Raw genomic sequence first — 20,072 nt, 5'->3', positions numbered from 1 at the left:
AAAAAATGAAATGAGGAGTGGGTTTTTTTTTTTTTGAGAAAATCACCAAATTGACAAAGCTTTTGCCAAATTAAACAAAGGATACACAGAGCGAAGATCCAAATTCCAAATTAATAAATGTTTTAAAAATGACAATAAATGTTGGTATGAATGTGGGAAAAGGGAAATAAATATTCATTCCTGGTGCAAGTGCAAACATGTACAGCCACTATGGAAATCAGTGTAGTGGTTCTTTAGGAAGCTGGGAGGAGGTCTATGTCAAGATCCAGCTGTATCATTCTTGGGCATATAATGAAAGGAAAATTCATCTTACTATAGAGACATTTAATAATCCATGTCCATTATTGTTCCCTCATAATAGCCATAAATTGGAAATGTCCTAGATGTCCATCAACCGATGAATGGATAATGTATACTGGTACAATTACACAATGGAGTATCATCAGCTGATAAATGAAATTATGAAATTTGCAGGTAAATGGGTGGAGCTAGAGAAGTTATCCTGAATGAGGTAACCCAGATTGCAAAAGACAGACATTTCATGTTTTTTCTTATATGTGGATGTTAGATTGTAAGCTTTAGTTGTCGTGTGGCTGTGTGTCTTTGTGTGTCCTTTTTAATGAAAAACAAAACAAAACAAAACCAACAGATGCTAGGTACTTGGTAAGAAACTAGGAGGGAGAAAGGCATCTCCCACAAAGGAGCAATCTAGGGTATAGTATTATGAAGGGGATAAAGAGGAAACTAGAGTTAAAGAATTAAATGAGGAGAGCAGGGTAAAGGAGGGATAAGGTGGTAAAGGCTTCTTGAAAATCCACATGGAAACTACTACTGTAGAAACTTCATAAAATTTATACATATATAAAGGGAATTTAAATGGAGTCACCATATAATGGGGGAGACAACACCCCAACTACACATTTTATGCCACCAAGTAAAGCCTCCAGTGCCAGGAATGGGTTACATCTTGTTGAGTCATTAGCCAAAGGAGTACCACAGAAACTCCCAAATATCACAGGCCATTGCCAAGGCTATTGTTTACTCTCCATAACCTGATTGTACTTATGTCACTGAAACATTGAGAAATCAAGCTGGTGCCTACCAGCTTCACCCCTCCTGATTAGTTTTCATGGTACCAGAAAGTACTCTGCCATGATAAGAGGAGAAAAGTAATCAATTATTACTCAGCTACAAATCTGTGACCTATAATAGAGAACTGCCTGCAAGATATACTAATGCAATAGTTGCACAAATGTTATGGGAATAACAAACCACTTTTTGATTGGATTTAAGGCCCACTCCATTAGAAGGACTATATGGCATTATTAAAGTGTCTGAGAACCTGAGACTAGATAGGTCATGGGTCTAATGGTAAACCTATTGTTTTACTAAAGGAACATAGCCATAAGATAAATCCAAATGACATATTGCTATACCCACAGAGCAAATCATCACTCAACCCAAATCGAAGAAGCTTCTTGCAGCAGATAGTAATTAGCAAAAAGATCCACAACTGGACATTTAGCAGAGTATGAGAGACTTTAGAGCACTCAGTCTTAAATGATATATCTTCATTAAACCTCTACCCTCAAGCCTCAGGAATCTATATGGAAGAGGAAGTAGAAAGGTCCTAAGAGTCAAAAGTGATGGGTGACTCCAAAGAAGTCACAACAGACACAACAAGGCTGATGCACATAGGAACTTACAGAGACTGTGACAGAAGGCCACCAGACTCAAACAGGTATAAGCCAGACCAAAATCTCAGTAATGAGATGGAGAAGTGAACACAAATTCCCACCCCTAGCCCAGAAGCTATTTACAGTTGATCAGTTTTCTCCAAAGGAGTATCACTGGGCATATATATCAAGCACATTCCAGGGCAGGTCCTAGGTGCAGAAGTAATTGGCCAACAGAAAACAAACTTCATGTTTTTGTTTACTTGTTTTGTGTGTGGATGTATGCACATGCTTTTTGTTTTGTTTTTGTCTTATTAGTTTTCTTTTGTGTTCGTCTGTTTACATTGTTTTTTGTGTTTTCTTCCCTGACTTTCTTCTTCTTTTTTAAGATATAACATGAAGTTGGGTGGGAAGGATCTAGGAAATTGAGAAGGGGAGAGAATATGATCAGCATATGCTGTATAAAATATTTTAATTAAAAATAAAAAATAATAAAAATTAGGGGCTGGAGGAATTGATTGAGCAATAGTTAAGAGTACTGAATGGCTAAGATACTCAGTCCCCATTCAAAAGGCAAAGAGAATGGACATCAAAAGAGGGAGAAAACAGGGAACAGGACAGTAGCCTACAATAGAGGGCCTCGGAAAGGATCTCCCCTGCAGACTACCCAAGCAGATGCTGAGACTAATAGCCATACTTTGGGCAGAATACAGGGAATCTTATGAAAGAAGGGGGTAATAGAAAGAAGTGGAGGGGACAGGAGCTCCACAAGGAGAGCAACAGAACCAAGAAATCTGGGCCCAGGGGTCTTTTCTGAGACTGATACTCCAAGCAAGGACCATTCATGGAGATAACCTAGAACCCATGCACAGATGTAGCCCATGGCAGTTCAGTGCCCAAGTGGGTTCCATAGTAATGGTGACAGGGGCTGTCTCTGACATGAACTGATTGGCCTGCTATTTGATCACCTCACCCCGAGTGGGGAGCAGCCTTACCAGGCCACAGAGGAAGACAATACAGCTACTCCTGATAGACTAGGATCAGAAGGAAGGAGAGGAAGATCTCCTTGATCAGTGGACTGAGGGAGGGGCATCAGTGGAGAAGGGAGAGGGAAGGTGGGATTGGGAGGGAATGAGGGAGGGAGCTACAGAGAGGATACAAAGTGAATAAAGTGTAATTAATAAAAATTAAAATTAAAAAAAGAGTACTGAATGTTCTTATAGGTTCATTTCCCAGCACCCAGAGTAAAGATCAACTATTTTTAACTCCAGTTCTGGGAGATCCAGTACCCTATAGCCTTTGTAGATAGTGCACACACACAGGTAGTAAATACACATATATTACATACACGCAGGCAAAACACAAATAAAAATAAATTAGAACATTTAAAAATAGATGAAATATTTTAAAATCCTTTATTCTATCTTTGAAAAATGTAATATAGGGCTAGGGATATAATTCAGTAATTAAGTACTTGCCTAGCAGCTTCAAGACCCATTTTTGTTTATAAATATTCAAAATACATGTTAAAAATAAATGTTAAAATAAAATGTAGTAATTATGACATATAGTACCATTACAGTGTAACACTACACTAGAACTTATTCATACCTAAACAGAATTTAATACACATAAATCAACATTAAACCATTGCTCTTCCTTTCTTTCTTCAGTCCTTGACAACCACCTTTCTACTGTCAACTTCTACAGAAGCCACCTTTTAAGATTCTGAATAAAATCATGAAGTCCGTGTCCTGTGATGGCTAATTTCTGGCACCCCATAAATATGGGCAATTTTTATTTAAAATGATTATTGTTGTTTGAGACAGGATACATAGCCCTGTCTGTCTTAGAACCTACTATTATAGATCAGGCTAGTCTCAAGCTCACAGAGTGATGCCTCACAAGTGATGAGGTTAAAGGTGTGCATCACCATGCCTATTGTAAGTTTTTACCAGTTAAATATAATAAGAAAGGGTAGGGAAATAAACAAAAAGCAAATATATGTGAATAGGCAATGCAATATATGTGTATTTAATATTACAAATGGAAGAAAGAATTGGGCAGAAGAAATATTTGAAGACATAATGGAGAAAAGTGAATCTATACTATGAAGAGGAAATAGCAAAAGCAAATATAATGAACAGAAAATATTTCTATTCTTGAGACTATCCTGGGCTATCCAGTGAAACCCCATCTCAAACAAACAGGCTGGTGAGCAGGTTGAATAAAGTTCAAGTTCATTCCTGACCTACATTCATTCCTGAATACAATCCTTGGAAGCCACATGGTAGGTGGAAAGAACTGACTCTCACTAGATGTTGTTTGACTTCCACATACAGACCATCGTACTCATTTTACCCCCAAATAAATAACTAAATTTAAAGAAATCAATAAGCAGAAACACCTAGAGAGTTGCAAAATCAACATTATTTCATTGCCTTCAGTATCCTGAGCCTGAATTCACTACCACATGAAAACCAGAAATGAACATTATTTAATGGACAAAGTGAGCCATAGAATAAAGCTTACAGTTTGGGCTTGAGAAGTGGAAATAAGATGACATACACGCATGAAAATCATTAAGAAACCCATAGCTTTGTATGAATAAAACACATAATTTTTTTTTTTATGAAGAAACAGAAAATAGAACTAAAGTTCAGAGACAATGGGATAAATCCTTTGAGGGTTTGGGAGTGCGTAGGTACTAAAGATTGGACTTAAAGCAAGTGTTCCATTATTGAGCTACATACCAGCCTCCCTTGGGTTTTAATTTACTATACATCTTTGGTTCTATAGTGAAAGAATCAATAACAAAGGTGACTCAGACATAGAAGGGACCTAGTATGGGAGTTTAGAGGAATCAAAACCCTGTGGGATGAGAACATTTCTGGAGTTTGAGATAGTGTCAACAGGGCACAAGCAGAATTCATAGGAGTTTTTCCTCTTTTCTCTCTGTCTACATTGTTACTAGAAGGAGTACAACCATTACAGTGAATAGTTTCCTAAAAGAGGAAAGAAATGGTAGCCAAAGAAATTGGAAAGCACTGAAAAGAAACAAAAGAAGAAAGATATGCCGAGTGTGGTGGTGCATGCCTATAATCCCTCAGGAAGACAGAGGCAGGTGGATCTCTGTGAGTTTGAGGCCAGCCTGGTCTACAAAGTGAGCCCAGGACAGCCAAGACTACACAGAGAAACCCTGTTGAAGAAGAAGAGGAGGAGGAGGAGGAAGAAAAGGAGAAGAGGAGAAGAAGAAGAGGAGGAAGAAAGAGTGTACTTATGACTTGCAAGTGATTTGATCCTAATTAGCATACCAACTTTGTTAACTCAACTACCTTAAAGACTTCTATCTAAGACCCAGAAAGAACACTAGGTAGTATACGCAGAAGATAGGTCTAAATAATATTTGTGGAAAAGCTCTGAAAATTTGTCTGATGGAAATATTATATACAAAAAATATACATCATATACAGACTACCGCTGGACTGGCGGTAGTCTCAGACTAGTTTCCTCTCAGGACCCCCTGGCCCTAGGCTGGTGGTCTCAGGCTCAATTTCTTCAGGGAATGTTAGGCTACTAATCCTTCAGATGTTCATAAGTCAGAACACTGAGCTCAGATGTAGCCTTTTTTTCTCTCTGCCACCCACTGACACAGATGTGACACAGCAGCCACACCTGCAACTCTAGAGGCAGGTAATGTTGGCACTTTGAACAGCTAGAGAAGAGAAATTTGCCCCATACCATCCCATTACAGTCTTCAAGCCTCACCTGAGGAAAAAGAAATTAACGTCCATAGTCAATGAGAAAGAGAGCTTTAAAAAAATAGACTGGGATGCTTTGGCCAGAGAAGGGAGAGAAATACTGACGATGGTCACAGCTGCAAGATACAGGCCCACTGTGCTAATCAATTATTTAATTTTAACAGTCCTCTGCCCCTAAACCCCAGGAATGTGCTAAAAAACATTCAGTACTTGTAACAGTGATTACAACTTGGAAAGATAGAAGAGAGAAAAGAGACTCACTCTGAAATGTGACCAAAAGAGAAGTCCAAAATAAGTCACTAAACAAATTTTCATTCTCTGGCAACTATAATTATAACTAATTTCATGAAAAGCAAGGCAAGAAGATAATTTTAAAGGAGGTCATAAAGACAGTAGGAAAAGGACCTAATCTACAATGTTGGAGATTTCACAGACTTACCAGAAACCAAAAGCCAGTTTTGGAATGGAATTAAAAAGAAAACAAAAACAAAAACCTAGAAACTAGAAATTCCATGTTCAGCAATATGTTTTTGTTGTTATTGTTTTGGTTTGGTTTTTCAAGACAGGGATCTCAGCTGTCTTGGACTTGTTTTGTAGACTAGACTGGCCCCGAAGTCACAGTAACATGACCGCCTCCATCTCCCTGAATGCTGGGATTACATGCATGCACCACCATGCCTGGCTCTTAGCAATACGTTGTTAAAATCAATTCAGTGTTAACAGAACTGCCCTATAATCAACACTGAAGGCTCTTTAGACAAAGAGGAAATAATAAAGCTCAGAAATCTGGATCTATATAAAAAAGAAAGAGAGTTGGAAAAGGACTTAATAAAGGCAAAACACTTATTTTTCATAGATTTAATGATGGACAAGATAATTGTATGTTTTAAAACTGGGGCTATATACACACATATGCAAGTAACAATAACTAATGAGAAAAGGGGCCATTAATTTGAACAAGGGCAAGTAGGGGTATATGGTGGGGCAGTTGAAGAGAGTAAAAGGTGGAAGGAAGTGATATAATTATAATCTCAAAAAAAAAAACCTTTAAGTGTAACAATGAGAAAATAAATTAAAATTAAGAAAACCAATTCCATTTATACTGACATAAATTTAAATATATAAACATAAAAGTATATTTTAAAAATTACAAAGAAATTAAAAACAACCTAAGTAAATGAAACATCTTATAAAGCAAAGACTTAATATTCTTAAGATGTCAGTATTCCCAGGCTGATCTACAGATTGAATGCAGCCCCTATGCATAAAAAGACCAATCTATCCCCAAAATACATATAAAAATGCAAAAGATGTAAGGTACCCAAGAAGAACAAAGTTAAAGGACTCATGTTTTAAAGTTTCAAAATTTATTATATGCAAATTTTATTATGTGTCAGTAATATAGTAATGAAGACTGTAACTAATGGTGGCTGAGTATAATTAAAAGCCTAGAAAGCCCTTTAATTTATGGACAAATAAACTTCATTAATGGTGTCATGGTAATTCAATATGGAAAGAAGTCTTTTCAATAAATGAAGTTGGGATGACCCGATATTCAAATGTAAAGACAAAATCAAGTTATGTTACTGTTTCATACCACATGACAAAATGATTTCAAAATGTGCCAAACACTTAAATATAAGAACCAAAACTACAAACCGCCTACAGTAAAACCTAGGCATAAATCTTTGCAGCATTGAATTAGACAAGTTTCATAAAAATGATACTTAAATCACTAGCAAGGAAAGACTTATCAAAGTAAAACAATTGCATTGTAGAGATAAGGTATTGCAACCAGGACTGACCTGATGCTATATAGCCAAGTCTGCCCTCTACCCTGTGATCCTTCTGCTACTATACTGTTCATAATTAAAAATGTTTATATCTCAAAATACACTGTAAGAGCCAGGCATGGTGGAGCATACCTGTGAACTCAGCACCAGGAATGTAGAGACCAAAGGATGAGGAATTCAAGGCAAGCCTGGACTAGAAGATCTCTTATCACATTAAATTGAAAAAAACCAAACAAACAAACAAAACAGGAAAGAGAAAAAGAAAGCAAAACCACACATGAAGAGTCCCATCTTTTATACTAGAAATACAGAGGCTAAGGCAGAAGGATCCTGAGTTCTAGAACAGACCAGGCTATTTAATAAGAACCTACCCACCCACCCCCACCTCCACAAAAAAGTGAAAAGAAAACTCACAGGTAGAGATGTAGCTCAGTTAGGGAAGTATTTGCCTAAGATGATAAAACTCTAATACTCTATCCCTAGCAACACATAAATTCGGTAGGGTGGCCCATATTTTTCTTTTCAGTATAAATTAGGAGGTAGAAGCAGATAGATGAGAAGTTCAAGGACAACTTTAGCTAGTTCAAAGCCAGGATGCTGTAACACCTTGTCTTAAAAAGGAAAAAGAAAGGAAGAGAAAGAGGAAGGAAAGATGGAAGGGAGGAAAAAAGGAAGAAAAGAAGGGAAAAAACTAAAAAGAGAAGAAATCCATAGAATGAAAATAAATTTTATTAATCATATTTTGGATAAGACACTAGTATTTAGTACTTAAAGCACTTACAAATCTTAGTGTTTGCACGCGGAGGCAGGGGGATTTCTACAAGTCTCACCCTAGTTTGGGATACAGTGTGAGACCCTGTGTCAAAGATAAACAGATGGTTTAGCCAGTAAAGGCACTTGCCACTAAACCTCAAGACCTAAGTTTTATTCCAGGGGCTCACATGGTAGAAGGAGCAAACAACATAACAAGTTGTCTTCTTACTTTTCTATGCAAATACATACAAACACATATATTTTTTTTAATTCTAAAAAAAGAAACTCTTACAAATAATTCAAGGACAAATAATCTAATTAAATTAAAATGGGCAAAGAAAAAGAATCTACATAGACTTTTCTCCAAGGAAATTACACAAATGGCCAATAAGCACATGAAAAGATTTTTTTTAAAGTCACTAGTCATTATACAAATACAACTCACAAAGAGAGGGTACATATTTTTCCAGAAAGTATATAATAATATAACATAATAATATAAATGTCCATGAGGATATGGAAAATCTGAAACCCTTGTATGTTGTTTTGGGAAATAATATTATGAGGTCACTTTTTTTTTGTTTGTTTGTTTGTTTTTGAGACAGTTTCTCTGTATAACAGCCCTGGCTTTCCTGGAACCCACTTTGTAGGCCAGGCTGGCTTCAAACCTGAGATGTGTCTACCTCTGTCAAACTCACTTTAAAAAAAACACAATTTTGCAGATGTTTACTCAGAATGCTATCAACAAATTCTGTATGATTCAAGAATTCTACTCCTAAGTGAAATAAAAATTTATGTCCATAAAAAACTTGTACATGAATGTTCATGAAAGCATTATTCAGAGTAGCCAAAAGTGGCAACAACCAAACTGCTGATGATCACTTTATGAACATATGTATAGAAAGTGGTATGTCCATATAATAAGATAATATTTGACTATAAAAAGTTATAAACATGATACAACATATATTAACCATGGAAACATTAAGCACAACAAACCAGATCAAACACTAAAGGCCACACGGTCAATGTTTCCATTTCTATGGAATGTCTCAAATACTAAGCCATTGAAATGGGAGAGTAGGTTAGTAGGTACCAGGGTGGAGGGAAGGGTGAAATGGGAAAGTACCCTAAAGAGTATAAAGTTTCTTTTTCTTATAATGAATTTCAAAATAACTAGTAGAGAGTATTTTAGATGTTCTCAAAACAAATACATGATAAATATCTGAGTTGATGAATAGACTAGTTACCTTAATCTAATAATTCACACTACATACATGTATTGAAATACCATGTTGTCTCCCATAAATATATACAGCTATGAGTCAATTATATCTTACTTGATATAAAAATATTTTTATTCAGAGACTTTCATACACACATACAATGCATTGTTACCATATTCATCCCATAATCCCCCAATCCTCCAAGGTTCCTCTTAATTTTAAATACATATTAATCAAATTAGTGATGATGGTTGTACAATCATATGAATATGTTCAAAATCAGTCTCTTGTATTCTTCAAGACTGTGAGTTTTATGTTACATGAATTGTTTCGCTATGAAAAAAAAATTTGCTGTGTGTGATGGAATATGCCTTTAATCCCAGCATTTGGGAGGGAGAAGGACGTAAATCTCTGTGAGTTCAAGACTAGCTTGGTCAACATAGCATGTTCCAGGACAGCCACAGCTACATAATAAGAGAGATACTGTCTCAAGTAAAACAAAACAAATTTTTAAATTTTTAAATGAAATTTGTTAGGCAAATATTAAACTTAGTAAATTGAGTGTAGATATACTAATATCAAAAGAAAATGAAATTGTAATGCAATATGACAACAATAACAAACTATTTGATATTACCAAAAGTATGGCCACTCTAAATTTATTTGTAACAAGCTGTCAAAACTAGCAAAATTATTAGAAGACTTTAACACATTTTCCACAATGATAGGCAATCCAAACTCCAGCAGACTATTGGTACATTTTAGTCAGATTAACAAGCAAGACATAATTAAAATAAACGCAACACAAATGTAAAATATATGTTCTTTTCCAGTGCTCAGAAAATGGTCACCAAAGGCCCCATAAAGTGGATTTCAAGGACTTAGGATCATACAAAGTTTGTTTTCTGGTAGGAATGAAATTTGAGTGGACATGGCCTTGACAGTGACCTATCTAAACAGAAGCTGGCTGAAGGGCTGGTACTAAGTACAAGAGCTGTCCTACTGTTCCAAGCATTAACCTCTTAGCTGCCACATGACAATCAGTAGGGTCCTAGCAGTCCTAGAATAAAGACTGAGACAATGAGGGAAACTGGGTAAGTGACAGAGTAAGCAAATCTATGGAGTGTCTATACATCAAATGTCTATAAGGATTTATGCATATATAGAACACAAGCCCTGTTTGGTAGGCGAATTGTAGACCAGAAAAGAAGACGGCTTGAAAATAAATGAGATGACGCCTAGCAACTAATGTTAAAAAATATTTAAAGAGCGTAAGATATGAATGGCTACTATAAAAAATTTAGAAAAAAAAAAGATACAACAGAACAACCACAACAAAAACCCAAAGCTTAAAAAAAAAAAATCAAAACAAAACCCAAAGATGACTTTTTTAGAAGAACCAGAAAACTGATCAACTAGTCACAAGATATGTCAAGGGACTAAAACAAAGGTACAAGTGAACAATGCTGTTAGAGAATATACTGTGTGTGTGGGGAATGTTTTTTTTTAATAAAAAAATAAGTGAACCTAAGGAAAAAACAAGACAACAGAGCTTTTAAAGATGCACTTACAAACTTTAAATAAAACTTGAAAATGTCTGAAATAGAAAATTCCCAGAAAATCATAAGTTAGCAAGTCTGGTATAAGTACAAGTAGCAAACAAACAAACAAATAAAAATCCATAACTTTCAAAGAAACTGTAATAGTTAAAAGGCTTAAAAGACACACTAGGACTAGACTGTTTGATCTGGAAGTTCTGCCAAATATTTGAGGAACAGATAGTTCTGGGACAAACTCTGTCAGAGATGGAATGAAAGAAAATAGTTCTTACCTCATTGCATGATGTTAGTATAACCTTGACATCAAAACCAGAAAACAGCAACATGGAAAATAGAATCTTTCTGTAAGACACAATTTTCTACAAAATACTGCTTATAGCAACAATTAAAATAAGCAAGAACTCATTAAAATGATATACATATCCTTTGTAGAATAAATATATGCATAATAAATTATAAAATATCACTCCAAATAACACGAAAAAAAGCCAAAAATTGTGAAGTGATATATCATGTTCAAGGAAATTTAAATATCACAGGATGGTTATTCTCCCCATATTGATTTAGAAACTGTGATTACAATCAAGTCCTTAAAAATATTGTCTCTCTGTATGTATAACTTGGAAAGATAATTCCAAAAATTCATGAAGAAAAGCAGTAGGCCAAGAATGCCAAGACATTCCATAAGAATGGCAAGATGGAAGGACTGACTCTACCAAGATAAAGGTATAAGCATGTCCTCTGCACCATTGTTTAAAGCTAAAATTTCAGAATCACCTAAATGTTCATCAGTAGTAAGATATATACCCACAGATAATCACAAAATGTGATCGCACACAGCAAGAAAAAATAAGCAAGCTATGAATACACCCAACAATAATATGGGTAGCTCATATAAATATAACGTTAGATAAGCAAAGAGTATATAGCTATCCAAGCACTTTATACATGGTTATATATTTAACAGTTAGAACAAAATTCTTGATTCTATCTTTCAGACAGGATGCTAGAAGGAAAGAGTGACTTAGACTTCTAAGCATGTAACCCACTTCAGTTTATCTAATCTTTTCAACAGTACTGTTAGCAACATCAGTTTACAGGTGAGGGAACAGAAGCAAAAAGGTTAATAGGCTTGCCTAAGTTTACAAAGTCAGGAGGTGGGACTGAATGCTATACAGCCTTGTATATGGTAACTATTACTCTTATGCACAATTAAAGAATGTGGAACTCAAAATTAAAATAAACACTTTTTTTTGTTTTGTTTTGTGGGAAGGATTGTTCTTGTACTGCATTTCCGACCGAGTCTTGCTATATAACCCTGGCTGGATGAGAACCTACTGTGTAGCTAAGAGTAACTCTCAAACTTGGAGAAAATCCTTCTGAATCTGCCTCCTGAGTATTTATTGGTCATGACCAGCTCTTTTTTGTACCTTCTATATGATTGCAAGATCATTAATGTATATGGTTTCTCCAACTTGAAAGGCAGATTTCTCAAGAATATAAGGCTTTCACTCTGGAGGACCTATGTATACAGAATGGCATCACTACTTGTCAGCTAAACCCAAAAGGCTCAAGAGTGGCTGGATGGGTAAGGGAGGAATAATGTTCTATGTCATCCAGACGCCTCCATCTCTAGATGAGTAATTAGGATTGCTGATGGAGAGAACGATGGAGAATAGGATGATGGATTTTGTCTTCCACTCTGTTTCTTCTAAACACATCCTTTATCATATGCACTAACTTAATATCCTCCATCTTTTTAGAACTGCTATGATGAAGTATTACTCCCAGAATGCCTAAGGCCCACCCTCCTCTAGCATTTCAAGAGTCTAACAGCTTCCTCAGCTACTGCTTGAGCTGTCCTGCGGTCCACAGATGTCTTATCTATAGCCCCCTTCTGGTCTCTCAAGCTGGGCTGGAAATACCTTGTTGCACGATTATCCTTGCTTATCCATGAGAAATTGTATACTTCAGTTTCAAGCCTATTTATAAGCTTTGCCTATGTTCCATTTGCCCCTGCTCCTCCTTAAAATTTCAAATTGAACAATACACTGGCAGACTGGACTTTGTGATACTGTCTTTTCCCTCAACTCCTCAGAATGGCAAGACTGTTATAAATGTCAAGATCAAGTATTATCGTTTCCAGCCCAGGCAGGTACAGACTTATTTTTAAAAGGATTGTGAAAGAGAAAGGGCAATGCTGACAAGTTACATGGTCATGTTGTAGACTCAGCACCTATCGTCTGAAACATGATGCCAAGGAACCATCACCTTATTTCACCCGGCATAAATTAAACAAGACCCATATCCAGATCTTTCATATAAGCCAAAATTAAATATTCCCAGGTGGCACTATACCAGAGCCCTCACATTCCAGACAAGCATTCTCAACAAGCTCTCAATTAAAGGGGCACAGCCCTTAATCAGGGCTCCCTGTAGCTTCGGTTCTCTTTATCTAATCCTCATTCTTTGTTTTCTCTATGTGCCTTTCTCTCTTACTTCCTTACGCTTTCTCATATTAGTCTTTTGTTATGTTCTAGCTATTTCATTCAATTTCTTATCTATTCCAACTTCTATGTGAGGGTGAGTGGATGGGGTGCACCATTTATTCTTCTAGACCCACCTACCACTACCACCCACAAACGTAAACCCCCACTTACAGCCCCTTCGCCGTTGCAGCCTGCTGCTACTGCTGCTGTGTGGAATCCAGATCTTCTGTAACCTGGTTTGAGTGAGCTCTCCCATCTCTTGAGACATCTTAGACGTTGCAATTAATGATACCACTGTCCACAAGGTATTGGACCTCACTTCCTATATTCCTAGCTGTTCTTTTTGTTGCCGTGACCACAGCAGCAAATAAGCAGGGCTGAAACAGAGGGATGCACTGGGCTTCTGAATCTCTCACAAACGATCTCCAGCTCCCTCTTTTCCTTCTGCTCCTGTATATACAAGTGGGAACGTGGATGCTGAGAGCCAGGGGCCAGGCAGAAGTCAGCAGAGGCCTCTGAAATCCACAGGCTATGTACATAAAAGATAAGTTGGAGCCCAGCAAGGAAGGCAGCCAGCGAGACAGCCCAGATCTGGCCAGTTACTTCCTGCCAATGAAGGCAGGACTAGTAGAGTATGCAAATAAAAGACCAAAGATCATGTGCTTACATCCTGTGTTGTGTGGCATGGCAAAGGTGATGGAGATAGGTCTAAGCTTTGAAATAAAAAAGAACAGGTCTAATTAGAGTGTTAAGCTCCAACTCAGAAACAGATTCACAACAAAATTACACGGCCCTCCAAAACAAAAACACAAACAATGTTTCTAATCCAAAATGCAATGTTTTGCGCTAGCAATAAAAGGCCCAAACTGGAAGAAGACTTTCACTACCTCACTGGTCACCCGATTCAACAAGGCATTGCAAAACTGTCTTTCCCTGGAGTCTGCTGCCTGCTTCTCCATGGGATCTCTCCCTTTTAAAACGAGCTCTCTTGGGTACTACAAAGAGATTGGCACTATCTGATCATCTTTATACTCTTTCCAGCCAAGGTTAAATAAATCAGAGTAAATCTGACACCTTAGGAATAGGAATGAGTTGCAGCCATTGCTGGGCAGAGAGCCGATAAGTAAGTGCAGCTCACATGGCTGCCAAAGCTATGAGATGACCCAGCAATAAAAGTATCACAATCTAATCCAACTCCCCGGCTAAAGCTCTTCAAGACAAGGTTTTGGGATGGGGGCTTAGAAGAGAGGAAACTGCACTGAGGAGAGCATGAGGAACAAGCGGCAAAGACCTCTATGTAAACAGCACAAATCTACAGGGCCATCTCTTCCACACGTCTCCCCTTCACTTGGCCCCACTCTTCTTGCCATCCCCTGGTTATTTTGAGACTTAATCTGTAGAATTCGTGCAACTACACAACTTGCCTGGAAGATGTCCAAGTGCCCTTTTACTTCATTCTTTGTAACCTTCCCACCCCCAAGAGTCCTCCAGTGATTGGGTATTAGGAAGCTCAACTTTCTTCCATAAAGCTGGACTACAGAAGGACGATCTCTTAGGAAAAGAAATCTCCAGCCCCTGCCCTCAAATGCTCCCAGCTCTACTTTGTCTTTGAAGAAGCTTCCCAAAAATATCTCCTCAGAACCTTAGTCTATACAAGGGTTAGAGTCACTCCAGTTGCTGTGCATTCATCACACAAGACTTTTAACATCAAAGCCTACCTATCTCAACGAGCCTACTGAAGCAATGGTTCAGAGCAATTGAGAACAATGTAATGTGGAGCCACACTGTCTGGGTGGAATCTCACTTCTACCCATTGCTGGATCTGAGAAATCAAGAAGCAGAAGACTTAACTTTTCAGTGTCTCAATTGTTTTCTGTTTTGTTTTGCTTTTTCATTTGGGAATGATAGCAGTGACCATTCCCTCAGTGTTAGTGAAGATCCAAGCTGTACTGACACACGTGGAGAAACCTGGCGAATATTGAATATATATTATTCAACACTTGTTTTCTTTGTGAATTCATCTTTTTTCCCCAAGTAATTTGTAAGTTCTATCATGAGATTATGACACAGGGCTAACATTTATACTGCAGAGTTCCTGAGAATCAATTAGAAAAGGAAAACTCATTTCAGTAAATGGTTCATCTTTTCCCCCAAGTAATTTATAAGTTTTTCATGAGATTATGACACAGGATTAACATTTATATTGTAGAGTTCCTGAGAACTAATTTGAATAGGTAAACTCATTTCCAGGTTTCTGCTAACTAAGTCTGGCATAAAATTTCAAATACCACATGCTCTCACTTATTTGCCAAACTGAAAAGATGTTGATAAAAAACTGAGTACAGACTAGTGGGAAAAGGGAGGGAGAGAGAGAGAGAGAACAACAAACAGACATGTATTCTGGTAAACTAGAGGAATGACTTCTGATGTTCTAGAGCACATTAGGATAACTATGGTTGACAATAGATAACTATTTACTTCGAAGGAGCTGACAGAGGATAAATAATAAATATTTGAGGTGATACAGACACCAATTAATCATTGTACATTATATGCATGCATTGAAAAATCATACAGTACCACACAAGTATGAACAATTACATATCAATTCAAAGTAAAAAAAAAAAAATAGCTAGGTCTTCCACATTAGTAGAGGGCTCCTAGATTCACAGAAACAGATGCAAGTCTTTTAATCCCAATAAGTCACATAACTAGTGTAAGTCTGTATTAATGATTTCACCATGACTTTGTGTCTTTTCTGATGTCCACAAAGCAACGTTTCATTTATTTTATTTGCTCCTTTCAAACATCCACAGTAAAACACAGGGAAATGGGTCTGAGGAGAGGATGGCTTGTCCAAGGTTATCTAGCCAATCATACGAACGTATCTTTTATGTTTACAATTTTTGTCCTTACAACACTGCCATACATCAGGAAGATAATTTTAGTAGCAAGAAATCTGAGCTAGGTAGCTGGAAGGCCTCTGACAAAGTCTGAGTAAATGGGTAAAACTCAGGGCCCAGGTTTGACAACCTAATTTAAACCTTCCTGCAATTATAAAACTCTTCACCACTGTTAAAAATTTTGAGCCTATAAAACAAAACCAAAAACAAGCCTTATAGAAATGCCTCAGCCTAGCATTCAAGCCTCATCTAAATCAAGTTCCAAGCTATCTATCAGACTTCTATCCTGCAGACCCCCATGGTTAACTGCCTTGGCTAATTCACAGGGGTCCCCAAACACAGCATTTTCTGTCTTTAGGCTTTTGCACAGCCTAGGGTGTTTTCTAGTTTCACTGAACTCTGTCTTGTCCATAAAGACAAGTTTTAGTGCTTACTGTCTCTGAAAGTCAGCCTTGCAGCCTTGAGAGAAGATTTGCCTCTGGTTCTCATGTTGCCTAATGTGCCTCTACGTGAGCAACGATTTCTAGGTCTGCTATCTAACTAGATGCTTAAGGCTCCTTGAGGATGTTCACAATCTACATTTCTCGGCTACAGATGAGATAAACAAGGTGACAAGAAATCCTAGTTCACCCTGGTAGATATTTTTAACAGTTTTCAGGGAAATGGATGGGGGAGCTGCTTTGTCTGAAGTAAATACTGTCATCTAAAAAAAAAAAAAAAGTTTTTAAAACTTTGGGATGGAACAGCATAAATAAAATGATGAAATTCTCCATAGTAAGTTTTAATATATTGGTTATAAATACAGGGTTCAATCAGCATCAGATTTACACTCAAGGCTAAAAGCTGAACCATAAGTTTTAAAGAGGGACTATCGCTAGGGAAAAAAAAACTATGCAGTGACTTTTGGAGAGCCATAGAGCCTGCCCCCCCCCCCCCCCCCCCAAGTACAGAGTATGGAGAAGAAGCTCATCTAAAGCACCAAGACAGTACAAATGGGCAACAAAATAATTAAAGTGGTCTCCTTAATGCTAAGTCTTGAAATGTGTGGTTGTAAATGCATTTGTTACAGACTAGGCGGCTGATGGATGGCTGACCACATGCTTGCAGGCTAGATTCATGTATGAGCACATATCAGGACTTCTGTGACAGCAGCCAAGAATCCCTTTGTTCTCAGCTACTGCCCTGGCCCATTATTCAACTATTTTCAGACTCCTGTCCGGTCCACAAAGCTCACTGCATTCTAGTCCTAGGAGTGGCTCTCCACCGACCACAGTCAGTCAGGAAGGAGAGCATGTAGAAAGTTGTGGGTTGTACGACCTGGGGATGCCACATAAAGCCAAGAGCACAAATCTCAGATACAGCACGAAAGTCCTAAAGCAAAAGAGCTCTGGATTCTGCCTTCTGCCCTTTCTTGATCATCAGGCCAGTCCTCTGTGGGAAGTAGGCTAGGGGCTTTAACTTCTATTTCAGTAAGTTGTCTATTGACAGCCAGAGAAAGTAAAGAACTTGTCAAAGTATCATAGAAAATTAATCTGACTTTATACATTAGAGGAGAGGTCAGAGATACACTCTCTATTCTTCATTTAATTTAAAAATATACTACGTAGCTGGAAGCTAGGCTGGGAGGATCACGAAATCACAGCCATTCTGGGCTACACAGAAAGTTCAAGGCCCACTTGGGAAAGATAGTAAGACTCAAATCTCCAAAATGAGATAAAATAAAATGAAAATTGGAATTTCAAAGATAGTAGGAAATTGACCTTTAGTGTCCTAAAAATCAAGTACAACTGAATTTGAAAATACTGACAGATGGATTATATATATATATATATATATATTTCCCAGCTCTCCCATACACTCTAATATCAAACTCCAATGCAAAGAAAACTTTCTAAAGAGCCTGAAGCCAGGATTTGTGACCTGTAAAACACCTGTCTACTTTTCCTTTTTGCTCACCTACCTGTTCTCTTAGAGGCTTTTTCTTCCATCGCTTTTTATCCAATGGTTCCCCTGCATTTACAGACCCCCAAAGCAGATCCAGTGGGTGGCATCAAATAGGAAACCCAGAGACATCCGTTGGTTCCTGGGAAGGCTGAGGAAGCGCCCTTGGTAAGGGGTGTGTGCAGTGTTGAAATATTAGCTGCTGTAGTTGGCAAAGAAGTTCCTGAGCCACCGGGAGCCTTTTCTCTTCAGTCCAACCATGTGTTCACCTTGCCCCAAAGGTCAGTACTAATATTAACAAGCCACTGGAGAATGGAGAAATTAAAACCAGCTATTGAGGCGAGCAAGATCTGGATTTCCTTGGGGCTAAGCATCATATATGACTTTAGTGCAGTGTGGGCAAAATTCTGCACTTAAAAGCAATCTGGCAACAGGAAGAAAACTGTTCCTTTCCCTTGTCCTAGTTAACCCACTCCTGGGATTCAATCCTTAGTCAATAACTCCCAAAGCATGGGAAGGCTTACGGCACAAAATTTTAATTACAGATCTATTTTCTGATGGCAATCACTAATAACCTCTAAGTCCTCTGGGGGTGGGAGAGCAGCCCACTGTGGCTCTCTACAGCCACTGATGATGATGGCTCAAAGGCTGTAAAAATCTGAGTGGCAGGGTGTTTGAGTGTGAATAACTCTGTAGCAATTTTCAGTGAAAAACCTTAAAGGACGCAAAGTTATACTTTTCCCTAGAAATTGGGCAATGTCTATTAATTCTGTTTCTGTGATCTTAAAAATAAGTTAAGAACCCATTGCTATTGCTCTGATTATTCATCTATCTGCTGAATATTTATCATATATGCTGTGCTAGAGATGATGGCAACTGCATTCAGGCTGTTGGCAGTCTATCGACAAAAGAAACCAATGGGAGTTGGCCATTGTGGTAAACGTTGTTACAGAATGGACCATAGAGTGCAGTGGTGCCCATAAGAAAAGACCTAAACAGAGAAGTGTGTGGAAAGAAGAAGCAATGGTTTACCTGATTAAGAAGGATTTAAATCTTGGCTCTATCACTTCTGTGAGGCTGAGACGAATGTACTCAACTCCTACTTAGCTTCAGTGCCTCTTCCTGGTTTATCCTAAGAATGAAATGCCACAGTGTAGACAGGAAAAACCATAGCTGCATCAGGAGACAATACTATTCTGGAGTTTAAATGTTCTAGGCCTCGACTTTGCTCATCTGAGAAATGGAGCCAAACGCCAAGTATGTGTTCTGTTTCATCCTTTACATGCTATGAGAGCCAAGACAAATATAAGGGGAGGATTTGAGGTAGTCTCCTGCCTCTAGATTCCATCAAAACGGAAGCTACCCTCCCCAGTCTTATCCTAGAACCTAGGTTCTTAATTGTTCCATTTTTCAACTGAAAAAGTCCCCTTTGCCACTGCCCAAAAGGACTCCAGGGGCAGAGGACCCTCAGTCACCGCCAGGGGCCGCTCACTTACGCCGGAGTTCCGTCTGGATGGGGGGGAAGGGCTCTGGCAGAGTTTGTTTCCCAGGAGGCCCGCCCTTTGATAAAGTGACAAAATCCCACTTCTAAGTAACCTGACGCATCAGGGAGACTTTTGTGTAGACAAAAGCAGCCAGACTTTGGCGTCCGGTCCAGGGTGCGGCCAGAAGGGAAGGAGCCCAACCAGAGACGCGCCTCTCACCAGTCACTCTTCCCAGGTTTTGGATTGGGTCCTGCTATGTAGCCCAGGATGGCCTTGAATTCATGACTGAGCCTGCCTCAGCTTCCTGAATACTGGGATTACAAGCTGGTTCGAACAAGCCCAGCTTTCCTACAGCTTCCACCTCAGTTCCGTCTCCCGCCTAAGAGAACCGAACTTGAAGCCCCGCCCTCCGTTACCCGCACTGCGTGCGTCCTGCCGTCGGACGTCGGATGGGGCGGAGACAACATGAGCGCGCCTGCGCAAACGC

At 38.3% G+C, this 20,072-nt stretch overlaps 1 protein-coding gene and 1 non-coding gene across 9 annotated transcripts in view; both read right to left on the bottom strand.

Moving 5' to 3' along the window:
* Positions 1 to 19,972, bottom strand: part of Pfkfb1 (6-phosphofructo-2-kinase/fructose-2,6-biphosphatase 1) — a 59,202-nt gene extending 39,230 nt beyond the window's left edge. For 2 of the 8 annotated variants that reach the window (XR_009588462.1, XR_009588461.1), the window contains exon 1: positions 13,429 to 13,860. Coding sequence is in view for 4 of the 8 variants with exons in the window: in XM_060375249.1 (XP_060231232.1) it covers positions 13,429 to 13,525 (97 nt within the window). In the remaining 4 variants the exon portion in view is untranslated. Of the gene's footprint in view, positions 1 to 11,040; positions 11,071 to 13,428; positions 13,861 to 18,120; positions 18,407 to 19,133; positions 19,234 to 19,804 lie in introns of those variants that run through there. The other 6 variants (XM_060375245.1, XM_060375247.1, XM_060375249.1 and 3 more) reach the window with 6 other exon arrangements.
* LOC132650232 (small nucleolar RNA SNORA17) lies at positions 5,241 to 5,370 on the bottom strand. The gene has a single exon (XR_009588612.1). It is a non-coding gene; the product is annotated as a small nucleolar RNA SNORA17 (small nucleolar RNA).
* Positions 19,973 to 20,072: the final 100 nt, after the last annotated feature.

This window comes from Meriones unguiculatus, chromosome X (assembly GCF_030254825.1).
Source record: "Meriones unguiculatus strain TT.TT164.6M chromosome X, Bangor_MerUng_6.1, whole genome shotgun sequence".
Taxonomy (NCBI): Eukaryota; Metazoa; Chordata; class Mammalia; order Rodentia; family Muridae; genus Meriones; species Meriones unguiculatus.
This window is presented reverse-complemented; position numbering and strand designations above follow the sequence as displayed.